General features: G+C 42.0%; 1 protein-coding gene across 3 annotated transcripts in view; it reads left to right on the top strand.

The window, feature by feature from the left end:
- The window catches only part of Cfap61 (cilia and flagella associated protein 61), a 290,445-nt gene that overhangs the window by 191,404 nt on the left and 72,046 nt on the right, over positions 1-26,995 (top strand). For all 3 annotated transcript variants that reach the window (XM_087911144.1, XM_087911142.1, XM_087911143.1), the window contains 2 exons: positions 11,371-11,663; positions 25,210-25,537. In XM_087911144.1, coding sequence (XP_087767270.1) covers positions 11,371-11,663; positions 25,210-25,537 — 621 coding nt within the window. The remainder of the gene's footprint in view (positions 1-11,370; positions 11,664-25,209; positions 25,538-26,995) is intronic.

The raw sequence follows: 26,995 nt of genomic DNA, 5'->3' as shown, positions 1-26,995 counted from the left end.
GGGTGCAAGTAAAGTTTAAAAAAAAAAAAAAAACAAAGCCACCCTAATGGCTTGAAATGGATCAATTATTTTCATCTGTAGCTAAATACAGTTTACTGCCTTATTAAAAGCGTGTTTATAGGAAGAACAAACATTAAAATTCCAGTGCACGAGTCGCCGTCGACAGAACCTTTGTTGCAGCGAAAACATTCTTCCCTTCATGAATGAGGGAAAAACGAGGCAGGTCAGACCGGGGTTAAAGAACCTTATGCTCTAATCTATGAAAAGCCTAAAGAATATTATTGTCTGTTCGTAGGCAGGATATGCTTTGTAAAGAGGTGGTGTTTTGGTAATGTTCTACAATTTTTTTAAAAAACATTCTTTCATTAACTAGCAATTTCTTGATTTCATCCAGTCAAAATTCCAGTTAGAGTGTTTTAAATCCAGGATTGCGCATCCATCCGCAAGTGCAGCGCAGGGCTCTGGGATGAAAGCGTGCTCACTGTGAGTTCCCTGGACCCACCCGCTGGCTGCCGCGTGACTTTGACCTCTCTGCTCTGCTTTATGGAGTAAAGAGAAAAACAATAAAACCTATCCTCCAGGCCTGTCTGGGGATGAAGAGGTCATACAGAATGACCATATGTCTCTTTTGAAGTGGACGAAGAAAATTGAAGTCTTTGTTAAAATAGAAGAGAATGGGGTCCAAGAGATGGCTCGGAGGGTGAAGGCCTGGTGAGTGAGCTGGTGACCAGAGCTTGAGACCTGGAACCTAAGAGAGTGGAAGGAGAGAATTGACTCCACAGACTGTCCTCCAGCCTCCACCTATGCTATGACACCCAGGTACCCACACATCTCACACACACACACACAATAATAATAATAATAAATAATTAAAATTTAAGCAATAAAACTAAATAGAAAACAGGAGGTGTGGTGGTGCACACCTGTGATCCCAGTATTCAGGAGACTGAGGCAGGCAGATCACAAGTTCAAGGTCAATTTAGGCTACAAAGCAAGTCTCAAAAAGTAAACCAAACAACAATCAAAGGGGGAAAAAAGAAAAAAAGCCAGTTGCCACTTCACGTCTACAATCCCAGGATTTGGGAGGAAGAGGCAGGAGCTCAGAGTTCAACTTCATGGTCAGCCTTGGCAACAAAGCCTGGATTATATATAGATTTTTTTTCTCAGTTTTTTGTTTGTTTGTTCATTTTTTTTTTCTTGAGTTCTTGAACTCCAGATGTGCGGCCTGACCTCCGGGTCACAATGTCCTTCCTTTCTTCCTAAGCTGCAGTCTCTCCCAGAATCCTCCTTTGCCTTTGGGGTGCCTGGGTGGGGGTCAGTGAGATCCCAAGCAGGGACAAAGCAGGTTCTCCCAGTATCTGAGCCAGAGGAATAAAGTGTCTTCTGGCCTCTCCTGGAATGATTTCTTAGGTCCTTCCGTTACTTTTGCGGTAAATGTCTGACTAGGGGGGAAAAAAGCACTGTATTTTATTCCTTGAACTTAATAGAGAGATTAACTTAGCTTTCCCTTCCTAGGAAGGCGTCTTACCCTTAAATATGAGGGGATTTTCAGACCCTCGGCACCGTAGCTGTAATCAGGAAGCAGGATGACAAAACTGACGCCCTCCCCCTCCGTGAACATAAGTCACAGGCCCTCATGCCAAGGTGCACTACTGTGGCTGCCATCCCAGGTGTGAGGGATGTGACCTGTCACAGCTGCTAGTGTGTGCCAGAGGCAAGGCAGTCCCTGCGTCCAGAAATTCTTATCTTAAATGCCAGGTTGCCACCCTTCACTGTTGAGAGCGAGGGACAGACAGTTCAGCATCACCTCTCCCCTTCCTCTCCACCTTGATGGTCAGCACTAAAGCCACACCCCCTCTTCTCTGGGAAGCTACTTCTGCACAGCTTGTTTCAAAGACAGCTGCCACCAAGCAAGCCGGAGAGTGACTTCCTGTTCCTTCTCACCCAGGGTCATCTTTGGGGTTGTTCCCTAGGACCAACCCCTCCTTCCCAGGTCTGTAATCTTAGTGAGGGGGAAACTGCAGAATGTATTGTCTTCCACCGTCTTTTTATTACACATTCACCAGAGTTCCGATCAGCCACCATCGCTTGCCATTTGAAGGTGGGACAGCTCGCCCTTCATCTGCCACCGGTTGGGTCAAGGATGAGAGCTAGTCCTATCTTGTCTGCTAAAGAAGAGGAGTTGGAAAGCACACCATGACTAGGGCCCTCTAGCGGAAAACTGGCCGCAGAGGAGACCCTGCTGTCGCCCACCATACGGTGGCCTCACGCACATACCTATCTCAAAGCAGTACCTGGTGTTCTTGTTCCATTTGGGGAGCTCTCCCCGCAAAGACTCAGAATCATAAAACACTGGGTCCTGGGATTGCCTTGATGACATTCACCTTTGACCAAAGTCTCTCTCTGAAGAAGATGTTACAGCAATGGCACATGGACCTTACATAACCAGTCTTCCTCACCCGCTCGATACAGGACCAAGGTGCTCTGTGCCTGGGGGACCCCATCCATGTTCTTTGTCTATCTCCTGATGAAGGTAGGCAGCTGTTAGCAAAGTCAAGGACTTTCTGCCCCTTCCTGTTCCTCACGCACGCATCCCCCAGTTCATCTGAAATACACTGCGCCACCACTTGCATTCCCTAGCTTTTGAAATCATCCTTTCCTTTCATACTTGCAGATTCGAGACAATCTGGGTCTCAGGCTCTCATTGTCCTTCAACCTCTCTGTCCCCTCTTGTGTTTTCTTCATTCCGTTTCTGACTTGATTAACCCCTATGATGTGGTAATTATACAATGGATAAGCTTCATCTCAAACATAAGGAAGTCCTAAGATCTGAAATCTGAAACGAAGTCAGCACCACACTCTAAAGATCCTAAGAGCCACATGCTCTCACGGCCCCTCTATATAGCTGTGCTTTCTCTGCCTGGTGCCTGACTTTCTCTAAACAGCACAAGGGGTTTCTTGTCTCCCTGAGTTACCACGGCTCCTACATGTGGGAGTGTTAGTTACTGTTGGTTGTGGTTATGTATAACTTTGATCACACTGAAGATTTTATAGGATTTTGTGAACTCCACTGGAAACCTAAAATCAGATCTGATACTCTCAGAATTGCCATTGTTAGGGTGAACATGTTTGCATTTCATAGCCCACCTAGTGACTAAGCACTTCCTACTGCGCACTGAGTGAGGTTTGCACTGGGGCAGCAGGAACGGGGCCTTGAGGGCATGCGCTCTCCTGTCAGAGCACTGTGGTGGTACACGACTTTAATTCAAAAAAAGAAAAAAGAAAAGAAAGAGCAGAGAGCAGTTGCCTACTGAAAATGAGCGCCCAGGGAAAGCTTCCACAGCGCAGCCACACAGGCACTGGGCCTCGGCACCTGTTGCCCCAGGGGTCAGGCTACCTCTTAAGCCCACAGCAGATCTTGACTGCAGCATCCACACCGTACTGACTTGGCAGATATCCAGAAGGCAAGGGTCAGGGAGTAAGGGAGGCTTGCACCAAGGTTCTGGAAGACTGCCGAGAACGGACAGCGTGTGTCTGGGACAGATTTCTGGCGAGGAGGCTCCAAGAGGTCGTGAAGTGAAACTGAGGTGTGAAGTTTAAGTTGCCGTGGAAATTCTAGGTTTCAGATGCCAGGAACATGGAATGCTCACCAAGGAAAGGTGTAGCCATCAAGTAGATATGGCCCAAGAGAGATGTTTGTAACATGAAGGGCTGGCTTGCTTGTTGGGGTTTCTGTCCTGCCGCCCCCCCCCAGCTGTTTAGTCCCAGAGAAAATCACACAGAGATCTTTATAAGTTATAAAGCTAATTGGCCCATTAACTTGGGCTACTTATTTGCTCTTATGATTTATATTAACCCATTATTCTGATCTATGTTAGCCATGTGGCTCAGTACCTTTTTCAGTGGGACAGATCACATCCTACTGCTTCGGTGCTCTGGTCCTCCTTCCCAGAACTCTCATGTTCTCACTGCATCATTTCTACTTCCTGTCTGGTTTTCCTGCCTATACTTCCTGCCTGGCCAATCAGCATTTATTTAAAACATGGCTGACAGAATATAGACAATTCTCCCTCACCAAATGTTATATATGTTAAAGGTAGCAGAACCCTATGGTCACCAAGGCCTACCAAAGCCTGTTGAAGCCCACCATAAGCCCGAAGTGCCAAACAAAGAACAGTGGGGCTTGGTATACCTTACTGCATTTTGGTCAGTGGCCTGAACTTTCATTGCTGTCCTCCTGTCCCTCACTTTTAGAATGGGAATGATTACCCTGTTCTATCGTGAACTTAAATTATAGGAGTTCCCTTTTTCATTCTGTAGGGGCTCCAAATTAAGAGAGCATCTGAAATCTCAGGAATGGCTTTGGACTTCTGAATAGGATTGGTACTTTAAAGATGAGGGTACTTTTGGACGTTGAACTGAAATGCATTTTGCATTATGAGATGGGCATGAGCCCATGGAGACCAATGGAAGAATGACGCGGTTGGGATCTGAAACTTTCCCTGTGGACTAGTGTATTTCAGCCCTTGGTCCCCAGCAAGGGACCAAGTGTTATTTGGGGAGATCATGGGACCTTTAGGAAATGGGGGGCTCACTTGAGAAAGTGAGTCACTTCTAGTATGCTTCATGAGTTAGAACCCAGCACAAATTTCAACCCAGGGTCTCTCTACTTCATTCACTGACACGAACAAATCACCTCCTGTGCTACTATGAATGCTGCCATTCCTCTCTGCTTCAATGGGTTCTTCTTGAGTGATTTGTTATGGCGACAGGAAGAGTGACTGGGGAGGAGAGGAAGCCTTGAGTGAATGTGTGAGGAGGGATGAAGTCCCCAGTAGATGTGTGCTGTTGACAGGGGCACAGCCGTGTCAAGGATGCCAATCTCTCTCAGACCCGTGGGAACCGGCAAAGCCTTCCTCTATTCCAATAACCAATATTTACCAACAACTGACCAGTGTGTGCGAAACTAGCCCCTGCCATTTCTCCTGCAGGATGCCTGTAGCCTGACGCTGCTCCCCTATGCTGACCACTGAGAACAGTGTGTTCCTTCTCTGCTGTAAAGAACCAATACTCTGAGTGAGGTTTGTTATATAGTTGGTGCTGGTACTGCTGTATCAAGGTGAGCATAGCCCAGCTTCTCTGTAAAGATCTCTCTCTCTCTCTCTCTCTCTCTCTCTCTCTCTCTCTCTCTCTCTCTCTCTGTGTGTGTGTGTGTGTGTGTGTGTGTGTGTGTGTGTGTGTGTGTGTTCTTTCTCCCTTCCCTCACTGCCCTAGTCAGGCCAAGCTCCAACCTCATGCATCATGGAGCCAGTGATAAAGTATATAAAAGTGCCGGTGTTGTACTTGGCATATTGGAGTCATAAGCAAATTGCCTCTGAAATTTCTTTGCAAAGTAAAAGTGAGAAACGAGGAAAAAAAGAATTCCTAGTTTCAGGAAAATAGTGGAAAGAAAAATCTCCCATGGAAAACCTATTTCAAAGGCAACAGATTGGACTGGCGAAGCCAACAGACTGACTTTGTTGTGCCAGGCTGTTAGCTTGTCTCCTCTTCGTGGGTCTGTACTATAGTCTGACTTATTTCCAAACAAATTATAATGAGATTCTTGTATATTTTATGAGTAATGAGACGATATCATCAGATGGAAAGTATCTGAATGAATACTTTAGATGGAACTGTGTAAGCAGCCATTACCTGTGACTGGTGTGGTCCATGCCCCTCTCCTCCCTGTGTTGTCAGAAGGCCTTCCCTGCTCTCTTGGCTTTAGGTGTGGCTGTGGGCCACGGAATCCTGTGGATGTTGTATAAGCAGGGTCATGGAGTATACTCAAGGATTGGTGTTCTTGCATTTTGTCATAAGTAGAATATGCCTCAGGGAGTTATCTGTTCAGGGAAGACAAAGGACGTGTTGAGCAAACTCCTACCCAGCAAACCATAGGGCAGAACCATATCAGGAAACTCCAGCTCAGCACAGGTGTGTGACAATGCACACCATGCTTATTTAAACTGTTTGGCACTGGCTTTGGGGAGGCTTGTCATGCAGCGCTGTTGTGATAGCTGGCTGTTAGGAAGCTAAAGTATCACCTCTCTTTTAGGGACTGTTGGTTCAAACTAAAGAAAGCTGTTACAGTCAGGTTCTGTGTCGTCCCCCCCCCCCAAAATGGCCTATATGCTAACGGCTTGGTCACCAGCCTGTGGCTCTATTGGGAGGTGGTATGACCCTTTAGAAGTGGCATCTTGTGGATGGAAGTCAGCTCAATAGAGTAATGCCCTTGAAAGGGGGACTTGAATCCCTTCTTTTTCCGTCTCTCTGTCTCAGAGCCACAATAATGGGGGGCAGGCTCTCTCAGACACACACACACCCCACCATGATGTTCTGTCCTATCACTGTCCAAAATACAAAAGAACCAAGTTCTATGATCAAAGCTTCTGTAGTAAGATAACTCTTTCTTCCTTGTACGTTGATATTTCTCAGACACTTTGTCATAGCTCAAGACTGCCATGCTAGCCAGAACAGTTCATAGGTTAGACTCTCACTAGTCTTATTGATAAAAGTATAGGTCTCACAAAATATCTTGATTTTTTTTTAAGGAAAACACCATCAAAGCTATTGACAGTCCATTAGGAGCACTTGTTAGAGAGTTTGCCACATATTCCAGCAGAGCTGCCCTCCTTCCCTGGGCAGGCAGGAGAAAGTTTACAGTGGAATTGCTCTCAGCTAGCACGGCAGAGAATACGAAACACAAAACCGTGGGCTTTGTGTGGCATACACACTTAAATTGCTTTAGCTGAAAATGGGCATGCTTTGTAACATCTATTTTGAAAGACTGGGACTCAGCCCCCTGACAGTTCTAGTGTCCTGCCTTGTCTCCTGGCAGGCCCACTCTTGGTTATACAAGACAACCAAGATTGCTGTTCTGCCAGCAGGCAAAAGCTTCAGGACTTTAAACAAGGTTTGACCCTATCAGCCAAGGAACTATTGATCTGAAGAACCTGCTTCCCAATAAGAATACCCCTGGCCAAGGCGAGTAAGGCTACCCTCTCCCCTCCCCCCCCCCACACTGCTGGCTTGGCATCCCATGACAGAGGAGTAGGCACATGGGAGTATTTTCTAGATGTGGGCTGCCCCAGAGGCGCCATCTGGAAGTTCTTGGAGCTTATCTTTGTACTAAATAAGACTTCTTTTTAAATTTTGGACTGAAAGCAAGTTTTAATGGTGTCCTTTACCATACAGAAGCTTTTCAGTTTCATGACGTTCCATTTATTAATGTTCTTAGTGTCTGTGCTTTCACTGTTCTGTTCAGAAAGTCTTTTTCTGAGCCGCTGTTAGAATCAGTGTATCTGGTTTTATGTTGGGGTCCTTGATCCATTCAAGTTGTGTGCAAGGTGACAAGTGTGAATCTGTTTGTGTTCTTCTACAAGCGGCCGTCCAGTTTGACCAGCACCGTTTGTTGAAGGTGCTATATTTTTTCCAGTGTGTATTTCTGGCTTCTTTATGAAAAATCAGATGTTCAAAGCAGCAGGCTACAGAATGGGAAAAGGTTTTTTTTTACCATTTACACATCTGATAGAGGGGTAATATCCAAAATATATAAACTCAAAGAAATTGGACATCAAGAAAACAAATAACCCAATTTAAAAATGGGGTACAGCTCTAATCAGAATTCCTCAAAAGAGGAAATTCAAATGGCTGAGAAGCACTTAAAGAAATGTTCAACATCCTTAGTCATCAGGGAAATGCAAATCAAAATTTCTTTAAGATTTCATCTTAAACCAGTTAGAATGGTCAAGATTTAAAAAAAAGGCAGCTCATACTGGCAAGAATGTGGAGTCGGTGGACATTCATTCGTTGCTGTTGGAAGTGCAAACTTGTGCAGCCACTGTGGAAATCAGTGTGACAATTCCTCAGGAAGATGGGAATTGATCTACCTCAAGATCCAGCCATACCACCATTGGGCATATAATCAAAGGATACCTCACCTTACTACACAGACACTTGTTCATCCATGTTCATTGCTGCTCTATTCTTAATAGCCAGAAATTGGAGACACATCATCAGTGGATTGATGGATGAAGAAAATGTGGTACATTTGCACAATGGAATATTATTCAACCATTTAAAGAATGAAATTCTGAAATTCACAGGTAAATGAATGGGACCAGAAAAAAAAAATCATCCTGAGTGAGGTAACCCAGACCCTGAAAACCAAATATGACATGTATTTGCTTGTATGTGGATAAGTCATTGTTAAACAAGCTGTAATCCATGTAACCCCAGAGGATTGGGTAGAGAATCAGAGACTGGGAGAGGGAGGGTCTCCCTAGGAAGTGAAAATAGAATAGCTAGTTATGGATGGACAAGGGCAGGGTGGAGTACTGGAAAGGGAGAGTCAAATCGGGAGAAAGGAAGAGAGGGTTCAGTGGAGGGAATATGGGGAAGGACACCTAAAACTAAGAGCCATTTGAGGGGTCATGTGGAAGCCCAGTATAGTAGAAGCCTCCTATTCATATATGAATGCAATCTAAATGAAATTGTCAAATAATGAGGAATACAGAGCCCCAACTGGACAATTATCAAATGAGGCTTCCAGTACTAGTAATGAGCTGCATCTAATCAAGTTGTTGGCCAAAGAGGCCCCATAGGAACCCTCAAATAACCCAGGCTATTTCCAAGGCTACTGGATGCTCCCTTCAAACTAATGGAAAGGTCCTATTGCTGAAGACAACACCTACATAACTCATTGAAGTCCAACTGGTAAGTCTCTAGAGCCTTTACCCTTATGGTCTAGTGTTCATGGAACTGGAAGATACTCTACATGCTACCAAAGGAGAAAAGTAAACACCAACTCAAATATATGTTGCAGGGAGGGGTGAGCCGCTTGTTCTTCCTGGCCGCCCAGCTAGCTTACACCCAAAATAATCACATAGAAACTGTATTTATTAAATCACTGCTTGTCCCATTAGCTCTAACTTCTTATTGGCTAACTCTTACATTAATTTAACCCTTTTCTATTAATTTGTATATCGCTATGTGGCAGTGGCTAACCGGCAAAGATTCTAACCAGCGTCTATCTCAGGCAGAGGATTCTTGGTGTCTCTCTGACTCTGCCCTTCTTTCTTCCATCATTTAGTTCCATCTTCCCCACCAACCTAAGTTCTCTCCTATCAACAGGCCAAGGCAGTTTCTTTATTCATTAATGCTAATCACAGCACACAGAGGGGAATGCCACATCAGATATAAATCTTTTAGTCTTCAGTGATGACCTGCTTGCAAGATATTCTGGTGTAATAGTGGCACCAAGCTTGTGGGAGTAACCAACCATTATCTGATTTGATTTAAGGCCCACTTCATGAGATGGGACCTATGTCTGGCATTGCTTGGGTGGTCAAGATCCTGAGACTAGACAGGCAAGGAACCTAGGGAAAACCGAATACTATTGTTCTGCTTAAAGAATATAGCAATAAAATGGCTACTAATGACAATCTTATATACTCAAAGATCACTCCTTTGCTTAGCCTTCATCAGAGAAGCTTTCTCCCACAGCAGATAGGAGCAAATATAAGAACCACAACCAGATAATATGCAGAGTGTGAGAATCCTGGGCATACTCTCTCCTAAAAGGAATGTCTCCATAGAATCCCTCCACTTAGCGCTCAGGGAACTCTGCAGAAGAGGAAGTGGAAAAGGTGTAAGAGCCGGAGGGGATGGAGGATGCCAAGGAAATGAGTCTTAACTCAGAGACCAGGACAGCATGCACAGGGCCTGCACAGGTCTGTACTAGATGGGGTCCTAGAGCTGAAAGAAGAAGTAGACATGAGTCCCCACCCCTAATCCGGAAGCCATCTCCAGTTGATAACTATGTGAAAATGAAAAGTTAGTTTTCTCCAAGGGAGTCTCCCTGAAGAAACAAACTACTCTTAAGGTTTGTTTAACTCATGCTCAGTGGTAGATGGCCACCACAAAATGAACTCAGTGGCATGTTTGAAGGTTCTTTGTCTCATAATATTGAGCCAGGGCCTTTAAAAAAAAGAAAACTTGCAGGTCCTTTGAGTATATATTATGACTTTCAGTTTTATATTTTAATGGGATACCTGTGTATGTAAACGTGTGTGTCTCTGTATCTAATATGTTTCTCATGCTTTTTATTTGGTTCTTCTTCATGTTTTTTCTGTGCTATTTTGATTTGTTTGTTTTTGTGTTATTGCCTTATTATTATTCTTTAGATGCCTAGTTGTTGTCCAATGAGAGACAGAAAGGTTGTGGATTTGGATGGAAGGAGAGGTAAGGGGGCGTTTGGAGGAGTTGGAGAGATGAGAAACCATAATCAAAGTATATTGTATGAAAAAACAATTTTCAATAAAGGAATAAGAAAGCAAGTTTTGCATGATTTATTCAACTGAACTTAATAATACACTTGTTTAGTTTGCCTTATGAAATTTCTTTTCATACTGTTGTGTGAACCAGAAGAAAAAAACAACAGAGACTCAGTGAGTGTAGACATTGCGGTAAAATTCTTACAGCAGATCTGAGAAAAACGAGTCTACAGGCACTTGTTTCTTCTTTATAAAAAAGGTTAAAAAAAATAACAACTCAATGTCAAAAACAGTAGAAGCTGCGCCCAGTTTAGAGTGCCACTGAGCTTAGAACTGGTAACATAGTAACAGTTGTAATTATTTCTGTAGCGTTTTTGAAATATGTAAATATGTGGGATTGACTGCTTCTCTCAAAATGCTCCCTTATACAGGGAATTCTTTCAGGCTTATTTTATGATTTTATATTTGCTGAGCAAAATAATACCCTTCCATCCCTCTAGCTAGGTCTTGACACATTCAGTTCTAAAACCAGCAATTTGAATCTTTATAAAATTACACATTGAAAGCAGATGGTTGCAACTCTTAGTTCTCAGAAACAAGGGAGCTACCTTGAAATCAACCCGGGTCAGCATCTCCATATTAAAACTCTGTGTCACACCCATAGGCAGACGTGCTTTTGCCGGTGTCCTTTCGTGGCTCACGAGAAGTTGTATGCATGGCAGACTTCAGCAATTTTGTTTCCTTAATAAGTGTAGCAAATAGGGAACAAAAACAAGATAAAAGGTTTTATTCTAGGCCATTTCCTCCAGCATAATTTCAACTTTCAAATTATAGGAACATAAATGAATGTCCTACTTCTGCGTTAGAAGTACTTGACTACTTTGTGGGATGTTTTGTGCCAATTCTTTACTAAATTATCTTGGTCGCCGTTGCTAGGTAACACCACTGGCTTCCTGCAGCTGAAAAATGAAAGGGTTAGAGGGAGCAATTCAGCATTATTAGCATTTGACTAATAAGTTTTTTTTTAATTGTGTATCTTAGCATGTCCCTCTCTTTCTAGGGAAGGTCATTGTCTATGGGAATACAATTGACGCTTACACAACAGTGGAGACACTTTTGCACACTGGCGTGAATGGGAACCGCATCTACTTTGTACATCCCCCAGCCGATTCCAGCACAACCTGCATCAACAACTATGTGATAGAGAGTGCCGTGCAAGATGCACTCACCGCCGCCGGGGTGACGGTCTATCAGGACTCGCTCTTGGCTCAGTGGAACGACGGCCAGGACCCAGATCCCATCCACAGCGCCAGCTTCACCACTTCCACCAAGCCTTTCCGACTGGAGTGCTCAGTAAGTCCATCCCTGTGAACCATCTGCTTAGGGAGAGTGCTCGCCTCCCAGGGGCTAGGGACTCTGGAAGATTGCAGCAGAGAATTTATGGCTGCAGGGTTTGGGGTATGTTTTCAAACTGTCTGGGTTTTCCTTCGCCCAGAAGCAAGAAGCTTCTACCAACGTAGTGGCTTAAAACATTTTGTTATCATTATTTATTGATCCTGGTTGGGGGTTTGCTTGGCCCAAAGAGGCAACTACCACAGGAGATTTCTTGCGTAGCTGAATTAAGACAGTAGAGAGAGCTGGAATCACCTAGAAGGCACATTGACTTTTCTGGCTATTGATGCTGGATCAACTTCAGCTGAGATTCTAGTCCTTTCTTGAGCCTGTGCTTTGTCAAAACACAGTGATAGTTCTAAAAGCAAGTGGAATGGGAGTCAGGATCTCTGCTACCAGTTTTCCTACAGGCAAGTTGTTCTGCCCACTGCACATTAAAAGAAAGAGAATCTCACTACGTGAAGGACACCCCAAGGGGTACTGGAAAGGGGTTGTCCATATTCTGCTTTCTTATAACACACCCCAGCAAGAATACAGTGGTAACCTAGGCCCCTGGGCAACCCCAGACCTAAAATCACAGCAGCCCTGTTCATGGGTCTACAGGTCCGGGAAGCTCCTGAGAATGACCTGACACAGAGATTCTGCTGACCAGGGAGCTGCTGGAGCTGAGCCAGACACTGACCAGTCCAGGGCCCATGCACACCACAGGCATGAATCCCTCATTACCTGAGACAACCTGGTGGGAACTACAAGCAGGGGCAGGGGTTCATGTGCACAATGCACTTTTCCTTTGTCCCTAAAGTCACTGCCACTGAGCAGCCGACTTCTGATCACAGCTGCATTCCTCTCGCTGGAGCACATTTTCTGATCAAAAGCTGTGCATCGCTCTCTGGGCCTAGTCCCCTTTCTACCATTATGTCATCCAAGAACACAGATCAGATAGTATCACCCCATGGAGGGTATGCCCTGGGCAGTGTGGCCTGAGGTCCTTAGAAATTGTCTAATCTGATATTTACTGCATTCATTCATGTATTCACTACACAGATATTTACGAACCACCAAATAGGTCCCAAACTTTGTCTTGTTGCTTCAGGATCTAGCAATGAAAACAAAAAAGAAAATTTCATTTTGAAACTTATATTGTCTACACTTAGATATTGTGCTTATCCAAGATGGGGGAAAATGAAAATGTTTCAGCTTCAAATTTCTACCCCAAACCATTGTCCTAAGAAACTGCAAGATCTTCCTAGGGAACCTCAGGAGAGTCTTAATTTTGTTGGTATGTTTCAGAATCATTTTGAAAGATGCTGGTCTATCGTTTTGTTACCATTGTAGGGTTTAGATATTTGAGCTCTGCTCACCTTGTGAAATGATTTAGGCAATGTTTGTTCCTTCTGCATTGTCTTAAAAGTCTGGTGTGAGGTTGATGCTACTTCTTTCAATGTTGATAAAATTGGCCAGTGGAACTATCTGGGCATGGAACATATTGTGTAGGAAAAGTTTTGATAACAAATTCCATTTCTCAATCAGATATAAGGTTACTTGGATTTTTATTTCTTTTATGTCAATTTTGACAGATTATATTATTTAAGTAATTTATTTGTTTCGTTGGTCAAAATTGACGTTAGACTGGGGAAATGACTTGGTTAGTAAACTATTTGTCATGTAAGCAGAAAGGTGTGAGTTTGGATTCTGTCTCCCAAATTCTGGGATTAAAGGTGTGCATCACCACGACTTGACCCAGGAAGCCTTCTCTTATAGCAATCATGCCTCTGCTTGCTTCTAGCAAACAGAGTCCAACCAAGAAAATGTTGCTACCATGAAGCCGTGCTTAACTCTGTTTTGTGTGTGTGTGTGTGTGTGTGTGTGTGTGTAGAATTCCTTCCCAAGCTTGATTTCTCAAGAATCCCACATCACTTCACAGTCTGAGAAGAGCTTCCTGCCATCTACCTCCTGCTTCTACCTGGTCAACATCCAGCTGTCTTTCTGGGCCTTCCCTCACCCAGTGACTGTGGCAGCAAAATTGAGCTTCGCTGTTATACAATTGTACTCTGATAAGACCCCTAGGTAACACAGTGCTTAACAATAATTTATCTTTCAGGATAGCATCCACCACACCTTGAGTCACACAATGTCATAAAGTAGGACTTATTCCTACTCACTGGCAACTGTACCAGAAAAATCATTGTCTTTCCAAAACCAGTGACTGGGTTTGATGCAGTGGTGGCTGTGGGCCTTTCCTGAGACCAGGACTGTGCATCTTCCATCTCCCCACAGCAGGGAACTGTGGCCCAAGGCTACATTGTGGTTACTGCTTTGCATCCCATTTTCTTCTTGCTGTTGTTGATTTTCTGCCTTTTCCAAGTACAATTTCACTTCTTTTGTGGATTTTCAAGGCTCACCCTTGGTTCCTCTCTTCAGAATAGAGGCTTTTATTTTTTATTCTTATTCTGCTTCACCAGCCATCTTATCTGGAAGTCTCCCACCTCATTTATTCCTGACACTGATAAACTGTGTTCCATCCCCATGCCTCTCTGTCTCTCTCAGTCTAAAATGGAGGCCTGTCAATTTTGAATTTTTTAAAGATAAAATTCAAAGCTTACTTCTCAGTAAAGACAACTCATTTATATTGACAACTCAACTTATATTGTAACCAATATAAGTTACAAATCTTTACAGGGTACAAGACCATAGTTACACAGTATCCCCTCCCTTCCTACCTTTTCTTTAGGTCCCCTTGCTCCCAATTTACTCAGGAGATCTTGTCTTTTTCTACTTCCCATGTACATTATATCCATGTATGTCTCTCTTAGGGTCCTCTTTATTGTCTAGGTTCTCTGAGATTGTGATTTGGGGGCTGGTTTTCTTCACTTCATGTTTAAAAACCACTTATGAGTGAGTGCATATGATGATTGTCTTTCTGGATCTGGATTACCTCATGCAATAGGATGTTTTCTAGATCCATCCATTTGCCTACAAATTTCAAGATGTTATTACTTTTTCTGCTGTACAGTACTTCATTGTGTAACTGTACCACATTTCCCTTATCCATTCTTTGGTCGAAAGGCATTTAGGTTGTTTCCAGGTTCTGGCTATGACAAACAATGCTGCTATGAATATAGTTGAACACGTGTCCTTGTAGGATGATTGAGCTTCCTTTGGGTCTATAACCAAAAGTGGTATTACTGGGTCTTGAGGAAGGTTGTTTCCTAATTTTCTGAGAAATTGCCATACTGACATCCACAGGAGCTGTACCAGCTTGCACTTCCACCAGTAGTGCAGAAGTGTTTCCTTTACTCTGCAACCTCGCCGGCATAAGTTGTCATCGGTGTTTTTGATCTTGGCCATTCTTACAGGTGTAAGATGGAATCTCAGAGTTGTTTTGATTTGCATTTCTCTGATGTTGAGCATTTCTTTGTCTTTCAATAATTTTAGATTCCTCTGCTGAAAGTTTTCTGTTTAGGTCTATATCCCATTTTTTATTGGATTATTTGTTCTTTTGATGACCAATTTCTTGAGTTCTTTGTATATTTTAGAGATCATCCCTCTGTCTGATGTGGGGTTGGTGAAGATTTTTTTTTTCCATTCTGTAGGCTGCCATTTTGTCTTGTTGATCATGTCCTTTACTTTGCAGACGCTTCTCAGTCAGGAGATGCCATTTATTAATTGCTTTTCTCAGTGTCTGTCCTACTGGGGTTATATTTAGAATGTGATCTCCAGTGCCAATGCGTTCAAGTGTACTTCCCACTTTCTCTTCTAAAAGGTTAAGTGTGGTTGGTTTTATGTTGAGGTCTTTGATCTATTTGGACTTGAGTTTTGTGCATGACAATATATATGGATCTATTTCCATTCTTCTACATATTGATATCCAGTTATGCCCGCACCATTTGTTAAATATGCTTTCTTTTTTCATTTTATATTTTTTGCTTCTTTATTAACATTCAGGTGTTTGTAGGTGTGTGGCTTGATATCTGGGTCTTCGATTTGGTTCCATTAGTTGTCCTGTCTGTTTTTATGCCATACCAGACTATTTTCAGTACTGTAGCTCTGTATTAGAGTTTGAAGTCAGGGATTGTGATGCCTCCAGAAGTCTCTTTATTGTACAGGATTGTTTGGGCTATGCTGGATTTTTTTGTTATTCCATATAAAGTTGAGTATTGTACTTTTGAGGTCTGTGAAGAATTTTGCTGGAATTATAATGGGCATTGCATTGATCAGTAGATTGATTTTGGTAAGATTGCCATTTTTACTATGTCAATTCTACCTACCCAAGAGCATGGGATATCTTTCCATTTTCTGGTGTCTTCTTCAATTTTTTGCTTCAGAGTTTTAAAGTTCTTATCATACAGGTCTCCTACTTGTTCGGTTAGAGTTACTCCAAGATATGTAATGTTATTTGTGTCTATTGTGAAGGGTTATATTTCTCTGATTTCTTTCTCAGCCCATTTATCATCTGAGTAAAGGAGGACTACTGATTTTTTTGAGTTAATCTTGTATCCTGCTACAATACTGAAGGTGTTTATGAGTTGTAGAAGTTCCTTGATAGCATTTTTGGGATCTCTTATGTAAACTATCATATCAGCAGCAAATAGTGAGAGTTTGACTTCTTCTTTCATTTTCTATCCCCCTGATGTCCTTTTGTTGTCTTATTGCTCTAGCTAGGACCTCAAGAACTATATTGAATAGATATGGAGACAGTGGATGTTGTCTTGTTCCTGATTTCAGTGGGATCACTGTGAGTTTCTCTCCATTTAGTTTGATGTTGGCTGTTGGTTTGCTATATATTGCCTTTATTATGTTTAGGTATGTTCCTTTTATCCCTCCCTGCTCTCCTGCTCTCTTCAACATTGTATATTGTTGAACTATTTTTATAGCATCTAATGAAATGGCCATGTGGGGTTTTTTTTTCAGTTTGTTTATATGGTGGATTATGAAGCCTACTTGATCATGGTAAATGATTTTTTTCTGATGTGTTCTTGATTCGGTTTGCCAGCATTTTATTGAGTATTTTTGTATCAATGTTCACAAGTGAGATTGGTTTGTAATTCTCTTTCTTAATAATATCTTTGTGTGATTTGGTATCAGGGTAGTATTGGTTCTTCTTTGAAAACCTTGTAGAATTCTGCACTTGCCCTGGTCTTTCTGGGGGGGGGGGTTTTGGAGACTTTTGCTGACTATTTCTCTTTCTTTAGCAGCTATAGGTCTATTTAGTTACATATCTGTTCTTGATTTCATTTGGTAAGTGATATTTATCCAGAAAATTGTCCATTTCCTTTAAGTTTTCCAATTTTGTAAAGTTCAGGTTTTTGAAATATGACCTGATGATTCTCTGTATTTCCTCTGTGTCTGTTATTATTTCCCACTTTTTATTTCTGATTTTGTTAATTTGTATATTCTCTCTCTGCCTTTTGGTTAGTTTGGCTAAAGGTTTATCTACTTGTTGATTTTCTTAAAGAACCAACTCTTTGTCTCATTGATTCTTTGAATTGTTTTCTTTGTTTCTACTTTGTTGATTTCAGCTTTAATTTGATTATTTCCTGCCTTCTAGTCCTCCTGGGTGAATTTGCTTCTTTTTGTTCTAGAGTTTTCAGGTGTTCTGTTAACTTACTAGTGTGGGATTTTTTTTACATCTTCTTTATGTAGGCATTTAGTGCTATGAATTTTCCTCTTAACACTGCTTTCATTATGTCCCATAAATCTGGGTATGTTGTGTGGTTATTTTCATTGTATTTTAGGAAGTCTTTGATTTCTTACTTTATTTCTTCCTTGACCCATTGATGATTATTGTTTAATTTCCATGAGTTTGTGGGTTTTCTGGAATTAGTATTGCTATTGAATTCTAACTTTAAGCCATGGTGATCCGATAAGATACATGGGGTTATTCCAATATTTTTGTATCTGTTGAGGTTGCTTTGTTATCTAGTATGTGGTCAATTTTTGAGAAAGTTCCATGAGGTGTTGAAAAGAAGGTATATTCTTTTATGTTAGGATGGATTGCTCTATAGATGTCTGTTAAGTTCATTTGATTCATGACATCTGTTAGTTCCCTTATTTCTCTGTTAACGTTCTGTCTTGATAGACCTGTCCAGTGGTGAGAGTAGGGTATTAAAGTCTCCCACTATTAGTGTGTGGGGTTTAATGTGTGATTTAAGCTTTAGTAGTGTTTCTTTTACATATGAGGGTGCTCTTGTATTTTGGGCATAGACGTTCAGTATTGAGATTTTCTCTTGATGGATGTTTCTTGTGACTAATATGAAATGTCCTTCTTCATCTCTTTTGATTGGTTTTAGCTTGGAGTCTATTTTGTTAGATATTAGGATAGCTACACCAGCTTGTTTCTTAGGTTCATTTGATTGGAAAAAATTTCCCAATCCTTTATGATGAGGCAATGTTTGTCTTTGAGGTTGAGGTATATTTCTTTATACAGCAGAAGGGGGGATTCTGTTTTCATATCCAATCTGTTAACCTGTGCCTCTTTATAGGTGAGTTGAGCCCATTAATGGATATTAATGACCAGTGATTGCTAGTTTCTGTTATTTTAGTTTTCATTGTTGGTGATGTTATTGTGTGTGTTTTTCCATTCTTTGGGATTTGCTGCTGTGAGATCATCTATGTCTCTGTTTTTGTTGATGTAGCTAACTTCCTCAGGTTAGAGTTTTCCCTCTAGTACTTTGTGTAGGACTGGGTTTGTGGCTAGGTATTGATTAAATCTGGTTCTGTCATGGAATATCGTCTTTTGTCTATCTATAGTGATTGAAAGTTTTGCTGGTATAGTAGTCTGGGCTGGCATCCAGGGTCTCTTAATGTCTGCATAATGCTTGACCAAGACTTTCTGGCTTTCATTGTTTCAATTGAGAAGTAGGCCGTAATTCTGCCTTTATATATTACTTGGTCATTTTCCTTTGCAGCTCTTAATATTCTTTCTTTATTCTGTATGTTTAGTGTTTTGATTATCGTGTGGTAAGTGGACTTTTTTTGATCCAGTCTATTTGGTATTCTATAAGCTTCTTGTATCTTCATATGCACATCTTTCATTAGGTTGGGAAAGTTTTCTTCTATGATTTTGCTGAATAAATTTTATGTGCTTTTGAGTTAGATTTCTTCTCCTTCTATCCCTATTATTCTTATGTTTATTCTTTCCTGGTGTCTCATATTTCCTGGATATTTTGTGTTAAGCCTTTGTTGGATTTAATTTACTTTGACTAATGAGTCTGTTTCCTTTATTGCATCTTCATTGTTGAGATTTTCTCTTCCATCTCTTGTATTCTGCTGTTTATGCAGATCATTTTCTCATAATTTCCATTTCTATAATTCACTCAGTTTGTGTTTTCTTTATTGTTTCTATTTCGGTTTCCAAGTCTTGAATCATTTCTTTCATCTGTTTGGTTACTTTTTCTTGGTTTTCTTTAAGGGTTTTGTTGATTCTTCTAATTTTTTGTTTTTCTTTTCCTCCATTTCTTTGAGAGAATTTTTCATTTCCTCTTTAAGGGCCTCAAACATTCTCTTAAAGTTATTTTTTAGGTCATTTTCTTCTGCTTCATCTATATTTGGGTGTTCAAGTCTTGCTCTTGTAGGGCCACTTGTTTTTGTTGGTATCGTGTTGCTCTTTGTGTGTTCTTACCTTGTCTATCCATCTTTTCCTCTGATTGGTATAGTTGGAGCTATGACTCTGGTGAGCAATCTTCCCTGTGCCAGTGAATCCAAGGCTCAGATGTTTGCTCTTCATGATGCAATCAGGGCTACAGGTCCAGTCACCCCAGAGGTCACCGAGTGTTTTTGGAGGTCACTCAGCACTCCTGGGGTTCACTCTGTGGGTCATTTGGCCCTGCTTTCACTGAGGTTGCTTGCTTGGGTCAGATCCCACTGTGGTCACTGTTTCAGATTTGCTCCCTCAGAGGTTACCAGTCCATGCCCTGTCCCACAGAGGTCTCTGACTCTGGCCTGCTCCCTTAGTGGTGGCTCCCTTGTACCTGCTCCTATGGAACTCATTGCCTCAGGCCTGCTCCTGCTGGGGTTGCTGGTCCAGATATTTTCCCACAGTTTTCTGTGGCTTGGGCCTGCTCCCATGGAGGTTTCTGATTTGAGCCAGTCCCACAGAGGTCTCTAGCTCTGGCCTGCTCCCTCAGAGGTCCCTGACTCATTTCCAGGTCCCACAGATTTCTCTGGCTTGGGCCTACTCCCTCAGCTGTCACTCCCTTGTACCTGCTCCTCTGGAGGTTGCTACCTTGGGCCTGCTCTGCCTGAGGTTGGTGACTCAGGCCTGCTGTTGTGGAGGTTGTTGGCTTGGGTCTTATTTTACCCCATGTCAAAGTTTTCTTATTTCTGCCTTATAGCCATATCTCTTGGGTTCCTGGCAGGTGTGTAACCTCCAGTCAATCTAAACCAAGCTAGTAGCTCTTATGAAAGTCTTTCCTGTTTATTGGTGTCCATTTGTTCGATTACATGGAAACCTTCTTATTTTTTTTTCAACAAGAGATCCATGTGGCCTTGACAAGTCTAGCAGGAAAGTAATTCTCTGAGAATGTGAGCATATGAGGTTTATCAAGTCACTGCTAGATTTACCTGTTTATTCCTCAATGTGGAAATGCTACCATGAAAATCCAACAGCAGAAAACCATATGATCATTTCATTGGATGCTGAAAAAGCATTTGACAAAATTCAACACCCATTTATGATAAAGGTGTTGGAGAGACTGGGGATACAAGGATCATACCTAAATATAATAAAAGCAATATACAGCAAGCCGACAGCTAACATCAAATTGAATGGAGAGAAACTCAAAGCCTTTCCACTAAAATCAGGAACACGACAAGGCTGTCCACTCTCTCCATACCTCTTCAATATAGTGCTTGAAGTTCTAGCAATAGCAATAAGACAACATAAGGGGATCAAGGGGATACGAATTGGAAAGGATGAAGTTAAACTTTCGTTATTTGCAGACGATATGATAGTGTACATAAGCGATCCCAAAAACTCTACCAAAGAATTCCTACAGTTGATAAACACCTTTAGTAATGTGGCAGGATACAAGATCAACTCCAAAAAATCGGTAGCCCTCCTATACACAAAGGATAAAGAAGCAGAGAGGGAAATCAGAGAAACATCACCTTTCATGATAGCCACAAATAGCATAAAGTATCTTGGGGTAACTTTAACCAAGGAGGTGAAAGACCTATTTGATAAGAACTTTAAGTCCTTGAAGAAAGAAATTGAGGAGGATACCAGAAAATGGAAAGACCTCCTCTGCTCTTGGATTGGGAGAATCAACATAGTAAAAATGGCAATTCTACCAAAAGCAATCTATAGATTCAATGCAATTCCCATCAAAATCCCATCAAACTTCTTCACAGACCTGGAGAGAACAATAATCAAGTTTATATGGAAAAACAAAAAACCCAGGATAGCCAAAACAATCTTATACAATAAAGGAACTTCTGGAGGCATTACCATCCCTGACTTCAAACTCTATTACAGAGCTACAGTATTGAAAACAGCTTGGTATTGGCATAACAACAGAGAAGTCGACCTATGGAATCGAATAGAAGACCCGGGTATTAACCCACAAACGTATGAACACCTGATTTTCGACAAGGGAGCTAAAGGTATACAATGGAAGAAGGATAGCATCTTTAACAAATGGTGCTGGCATAACTGGATGTCAACCTGTAGAAGAATGAAAATAGATCCATATCTATCACCATGCACAAAACTCAGGTCCAAATGTATTAAAGACATCAACATTAATCCGACCACTTTGAACCTGATAGAAGAGAAAGTAGGAAGTAGTCTACAAGACATAGGCACAGGAGACCACTTCCTAAGCAGAACCCCAGGAGCGCAGACAATAAGAGAAACAATAAATAAATGGGACCTACTGAAACTGAGAAGCTTCTGTAAAGCAAAGGACACTGTCAGTAAGACAAAAAGGCTACCTTCTGACTGGGAGAAGATCTTCACAAACCCCTCAACAGACAAAGGTCTGATCTCCAAAATATACAAACAACTCAAGAAACTAGACACGAAAACTCTAATTAACCCAATTAAAAAAATGGGGTACTGAACTGAACAGAGAATTCACAACAGATGAACTTCGAATGGCTAAAAAGCACTTAAGGTCATGCTCAACCTCCTTAGCGATCAGGGAAATGCAAATCAAAACAACTTTGAGGTATCATCTTACACCTGTCAGAATAGCCAAACTCAAAAACACCAATGATAGCCTATGCTGGAGAGGATGTGGAATGAGGGGAACACTCATCCATTGTTGGTGGGAATGCAAACTTGTGCAGCCACTGTGGAAATCAGTGTGGCGGTTTCTCAGGAAACTGGGAGTCAACCTCCCTCAGGACCCAGCAATTCCACTCTTGGGAATATACCCAAGAGATGCCCTAACATATTACAAAAGCATTTGTTCAACTATGTTCATAGCAGCACTATTTGTAATAGCCAGAACCTGGAAACAACCTAGGTGCCCCTCAATAGAAGAATGGTTAAAAAAGGTGTGGAACATATATACATTAGAGTTTTACTCAGCGGTAAAAAACAATGACATCTTGACTTTTGCATGCAAATGGATGGAAATAGAAAACGCTTTACTGAGTGAGGTAAGCCAGACCCAAAAAGAGGAATATGGTATGTATTCACTCATAAGTGGATTCTAACCGTAATTAAAGGTCTTTGAGCCTATTATTCGTGATCCTAGAGAAGCTAAATAAGAAGGTGAACCTGACGAAAATCATGTAGCTATCCTCCTGGAGATTGGAAATAGGCAAGAGTGCCAGAACCCTCATCTGGCGATGGAGGGAGATGGAGGCGGAGACCCACGTCGAAACACTGGACCTAGCTCCCTAGGTCCAAAGGAGAGGCAGAAGGAAGGAGAACGTGAACAAAGAAGGCAAGAGCAGAGGAAACCTTCATCCGATGTTGGATGGCGATACAGACGGAGACCCATATTGGAGCACCGGACGGAGCCCTCCACGGTCCAAATGAGGAGCAGAAGGATGAAGAAAATGAAAAAAGAAATCAGGACTGCGATGGGCGCCATCACCCACTGATACAAGGGGACTGATCTAATGAGAGTTCACCAAGGCCAGCTGGACTGGAACTGAACGAGCACGTGATCTAACCAGATTCTCTGAATGTGGCTGGCCCGGAGTCTTTCTGAAAAGCCATTGACAATGACACTGGGACTTGTTTCCTCTGCATATACTGGATTTTTGGGATCCAGTCTGTTTGGATACTCACCTTCCTGGACCTGGAGGGAGGGGGGAGGAACTTGAACTTCCCACAGGGCAGGAAACCCTGACTACTCTTAGGGATGGAGAGGGAGGAGGAGAGGGAGTGGGGGAAGTGGGAGGGTGTTGGGAGGAGGGGCAGAAATGGAAACTTGTATAATTTAATAAACTTTAAAAAAAAAAAGAAAATCCAACAGCAGCCAAAGTTGTGAGTACTCTAGAGCAGTGTGGTTAACAGTGACATGGCGCTGATACACTTTAGAGTAAAAAAAAATAGAATAAAATAGCAATCTTTGTTAAATGTGTCCCTTAACAACAACTAACAAAATTTAGAAAAAGAAAGTTAGTTAGGGTTTCTGTTGCTGTGAAGACACCATAACCACAGCAACTCTTATAAAGGACAACGTTTAATTGTGGTGGTGTACAATTTCAGAGGTTCAGTTCATTATCATCATGGCAGAGAGCATGGTGGTGTGTAGGCAGACAGTGTGGTGTCTACATCTTGATCAGAAGGCAAAAGAAAATTGACTGAAACACTGGGCAGTATCTTGAGCAAAAGACACCTCAAAGCCCACCACCACAGTGACTCACTTTCTCCAACAAGGCCACACCTACCCTAACAAAGCCACACTTCCTAATAGTGTCACTCCCTATGAACTAATGGGGGTCAATTACATTCTACCCTAGGAACTAACAGGTAGAAAAACTTTTGTCGAAAATTTTGAAAAATGTCAAATATTCCAGAGATGAAGGACACTATTTTTATGTATAATTTGAATTTGTCAACTATCTTTCTCTAATTTTGGGTTTTTTTTTTAAGACAGGGTTTCTTTATGTAGCTTTGGCTGTCCTAGAAGTAGCTCTATAGACCAGGCTGGCCTCAAACTCAGAAACCTGCCTCCCAAGTGCTGGGGTTAAAGGAAAATGCCACCATTGCCAGGCCTCTTTTTTATATAAGTAGAAATCTAGTTTACCTCCATGGGGAAAGAGAAAAAGAAAATGAAAGTTGTGTAGGAAGAGAAAGACCCAGAGTCAGAGAGAGACTCAGAGAAATGAATGTCCCAGTGTTTACTGGCCACACCACTGCCTTGCTGTCTGAGGGCAGAAAGCAAGAGCCAGCCTTGTAGATATAATATGCATTGTTCTTACTCTCTAGGAAATCTCTCAATGGCATTACTGGACATACAGCTGACAAATGACTTAGAGAGTGGAGACATCTGCCATCAAGTTTAATGACCTACATTTCATTCCCAGAACTCACAGTATATATGCTCAAACTGCCTCCCACAAGCTGTCCTCTGACCCCCATATCCAAGCTATAGAATGCACAAACTCAAATATATCTATGCATACAATAAATACATAAGGTATAATTAATTTTTTTAAGATTGGTGGATTTTAAAACTCATGAGTGAAATGCCCTGAAGATTCAAGAGAAGATGAAGTAACTCCAAGAGGAAAGCTTGAGAGATCTGAGTCAGACACAAGAATAGGAGGTGGAAAAAGGGATGCAGTAGAGACTTTTAGTGTTGGAAAACAGGGGAAACATGGCCCCCAACTCACAGGGCAAAAATGCTCATTCCTGTGCTAGGACTTCCCTTACTTGATATCTTTATTCCAATTATATTTATAAATTGAACGATAAGGAGTGATGTAGGATGACCTTAATATGTTCTTCATACCAGAGGTCCGTAATGTCCTCTGCCTTCCCTTCCCTTCCCTTCCATCCCCGCCTCTCCATCACATAGAGTGATGATAAACTTTTATAGACATTTCTCTACTCTAAAGGCTGTTCACACTCTGGGGCAGGTGAAATCAAGGGCAATAACTGGGAGAGCACTTGCCTAGCTTTGCAACCTCCAACACGGAACACAGAAAGGAATAACAGATTGTCTTGGTTACCTTTCTATTACTGTGAAGAGACATCACAACCAAAGCAACTTATAGAAGGAAACATTTAATTGGGGCTTGTGTACAGTTTCAGAGGGTAAGAGTCCATAGTGGCAGGCAGGCAGACAGGTGGGCAGGCATAACACTGGAACCGTAGGTGAGAGTTTACGTCTGATCTACAAGCAGGAAGCAAGGAGAGAGAGAGAAGTAATTGGGAATACTATGGACTTTTCAAATCCCATCCCAGTGACACACCTCCTCTAACAAGGCCATACCTCCTAATCCTTCCCAAACAGTTCCATCAAACATATGAGCCTGTGGGGGACATTCTCACTCAAACCACCACACACATTAATGATGTGGGTTTTTTTTCACTTTGCAGGTATTCTTCAGCTTCTACAAGAAGAATGTGGATTATGAAACATTTAAAGCCTTTAATGACGCATGCCTTGTCTATGATGGTCGACTTGTGATTGATACCACCTTCCACACCAATGACATAGCCATCAGAGCTGCTGGCTCCCTCACTAAATTCTCAAACCGATATTACTCAAATGAGTGGACCCATAGCAACTTCAGTTCCAAGGAAATTGGCTTCCAGCTGGCAGCAGCTATGCTCAGTCTCTTTGACCCAACCCTTGAGCCTGTGACTGAACCACCAACTGACCTTGACCGCCTCATCGTCATGTACAAGGGAGCCAAGATCCAAGGTATGTGGAAGGCCCCTTTTCTCTCATTTGCTGAGGACAGTGTTCAGAGTAGCCACATGTTTCTCTAAACATAGCTCCTTGGTTTTTAGTGTGCTGTCCTAGAGGTAGAGTAAGAACTTGTCTTATTTTTTTGGCATCCATTGTGAACTGGCAATATCATTACTATAGACCTTTGCAAACTGGGGATTTATTATGGACTCCCCTCCTAATCACAGTCCCCAGTTTATAGACTGGAAAATCATCAGTAACTTTTCTAGAGATCTCAGGGCTAGTGAGCACTGGTTTGCCCTGACATCTTACCCTAAATTCCTATCCTCACCATAAGTTCATAGTTGAAGAGATCCTTCCAGGCAGCCCATTCCTTCGCCCCTCTTTTTAAACATTTATATATTTTTTAAATCTTCTGCATATTGTTGTGCTGTCTTCATGTATGCCTGTGTCCCTCATGTGTATAATGCCTGCGGAGGCCTGAAGAGGGTGTGGGATACCATGGAACTGGAGTTACAGGCATGTGGGTGCTGGAAGCCAAACCTCAGTCCTCTGCAAAGGTAGCAAGTGCCCTTTACCATGCATCATCTCTCCAACCTCTAGAGCCTGCCCTCTTCATGGATAGGCTCGGCCATTTACAGCTGTGAAACAGTCCATTTTCACTCCCTAAGCCTTGCTGTCCCCGAGGAAAATGATTTCACATAAGGAAGATTTTTTTTACATTTATTTTATGCTTAATTTATTCCTGTACCTCAAGCTTTTGTTTCTCCATTTTCTCCTGGAATGTCTTCTTCTTCTGTCCAACCCTCTCTTTCTGTCTAGAAACAGTTTGTTCATTTTCAGTGGTGATCATCTCAATGTGGCAGGGAGAGCTCATGTACAGGTTAATGCATTCATGAGCTCTACAAGTTCAAAGGCATGTCTTTGTTTGGGTATGTTCTTGTTGACTTGAATATGATCAAAGACTAGAGAACTTACATCCAACCTTTTAAGTTCAGCATTGCTCTCTGCACCGTTAAGCATGTAGAGCAGGAATTCAGCCCTCTTTTGTGGCCATCAACCCTGTGTCCAGCCCTACTATTTGGTTTGGGCACATGTAGTTGATTTTTTATTACTCTTTGGCTCTTTTGGGGGGGCCACCATCAAGTTCCCAAATAAACCACATGGAGTCTTATTCCTTCTTATGAATGTCCATCCTTAGTTTGGTTTGTTTCTTGCCAGATTTTCTGTTTTTCTTTGTGGCTTTTTGAGATAGGATGGCTCTGTGTAATATCCCTGGCTGTCCTGGAACTAGCTCTTAAACAAGACTGTCCTCAAGTTCACAGAGATCTGCCTGTCTCTGCCTCCCCAGTGCTGAAATTAAAGGCATGTACCGCCACTTAAATTATCCCATCTGTGTTTTGCCTCTGAGATTTTATCTTTCTCTATTTCTGTATATCTTTTCTTTCCTTCTTATTCCATGTCTGGCTG

Source organism: Myodes glareolus, chromosome 10, assembly GCF_982192425.1.
Source record: "Myodes glareolus chromosome 10, mMyoGla1.1, whole genome shotgun sequence".
Classification (NCBI taxonomy): Eukaryota; Metazoa; Chordata; class Mammalia; order Rodentia; family Cricetidae; genus Myodes; species Myodes glareolus.
This window is presented reverse-complemented; position numbering and strand designations above follow the sequence as displayed.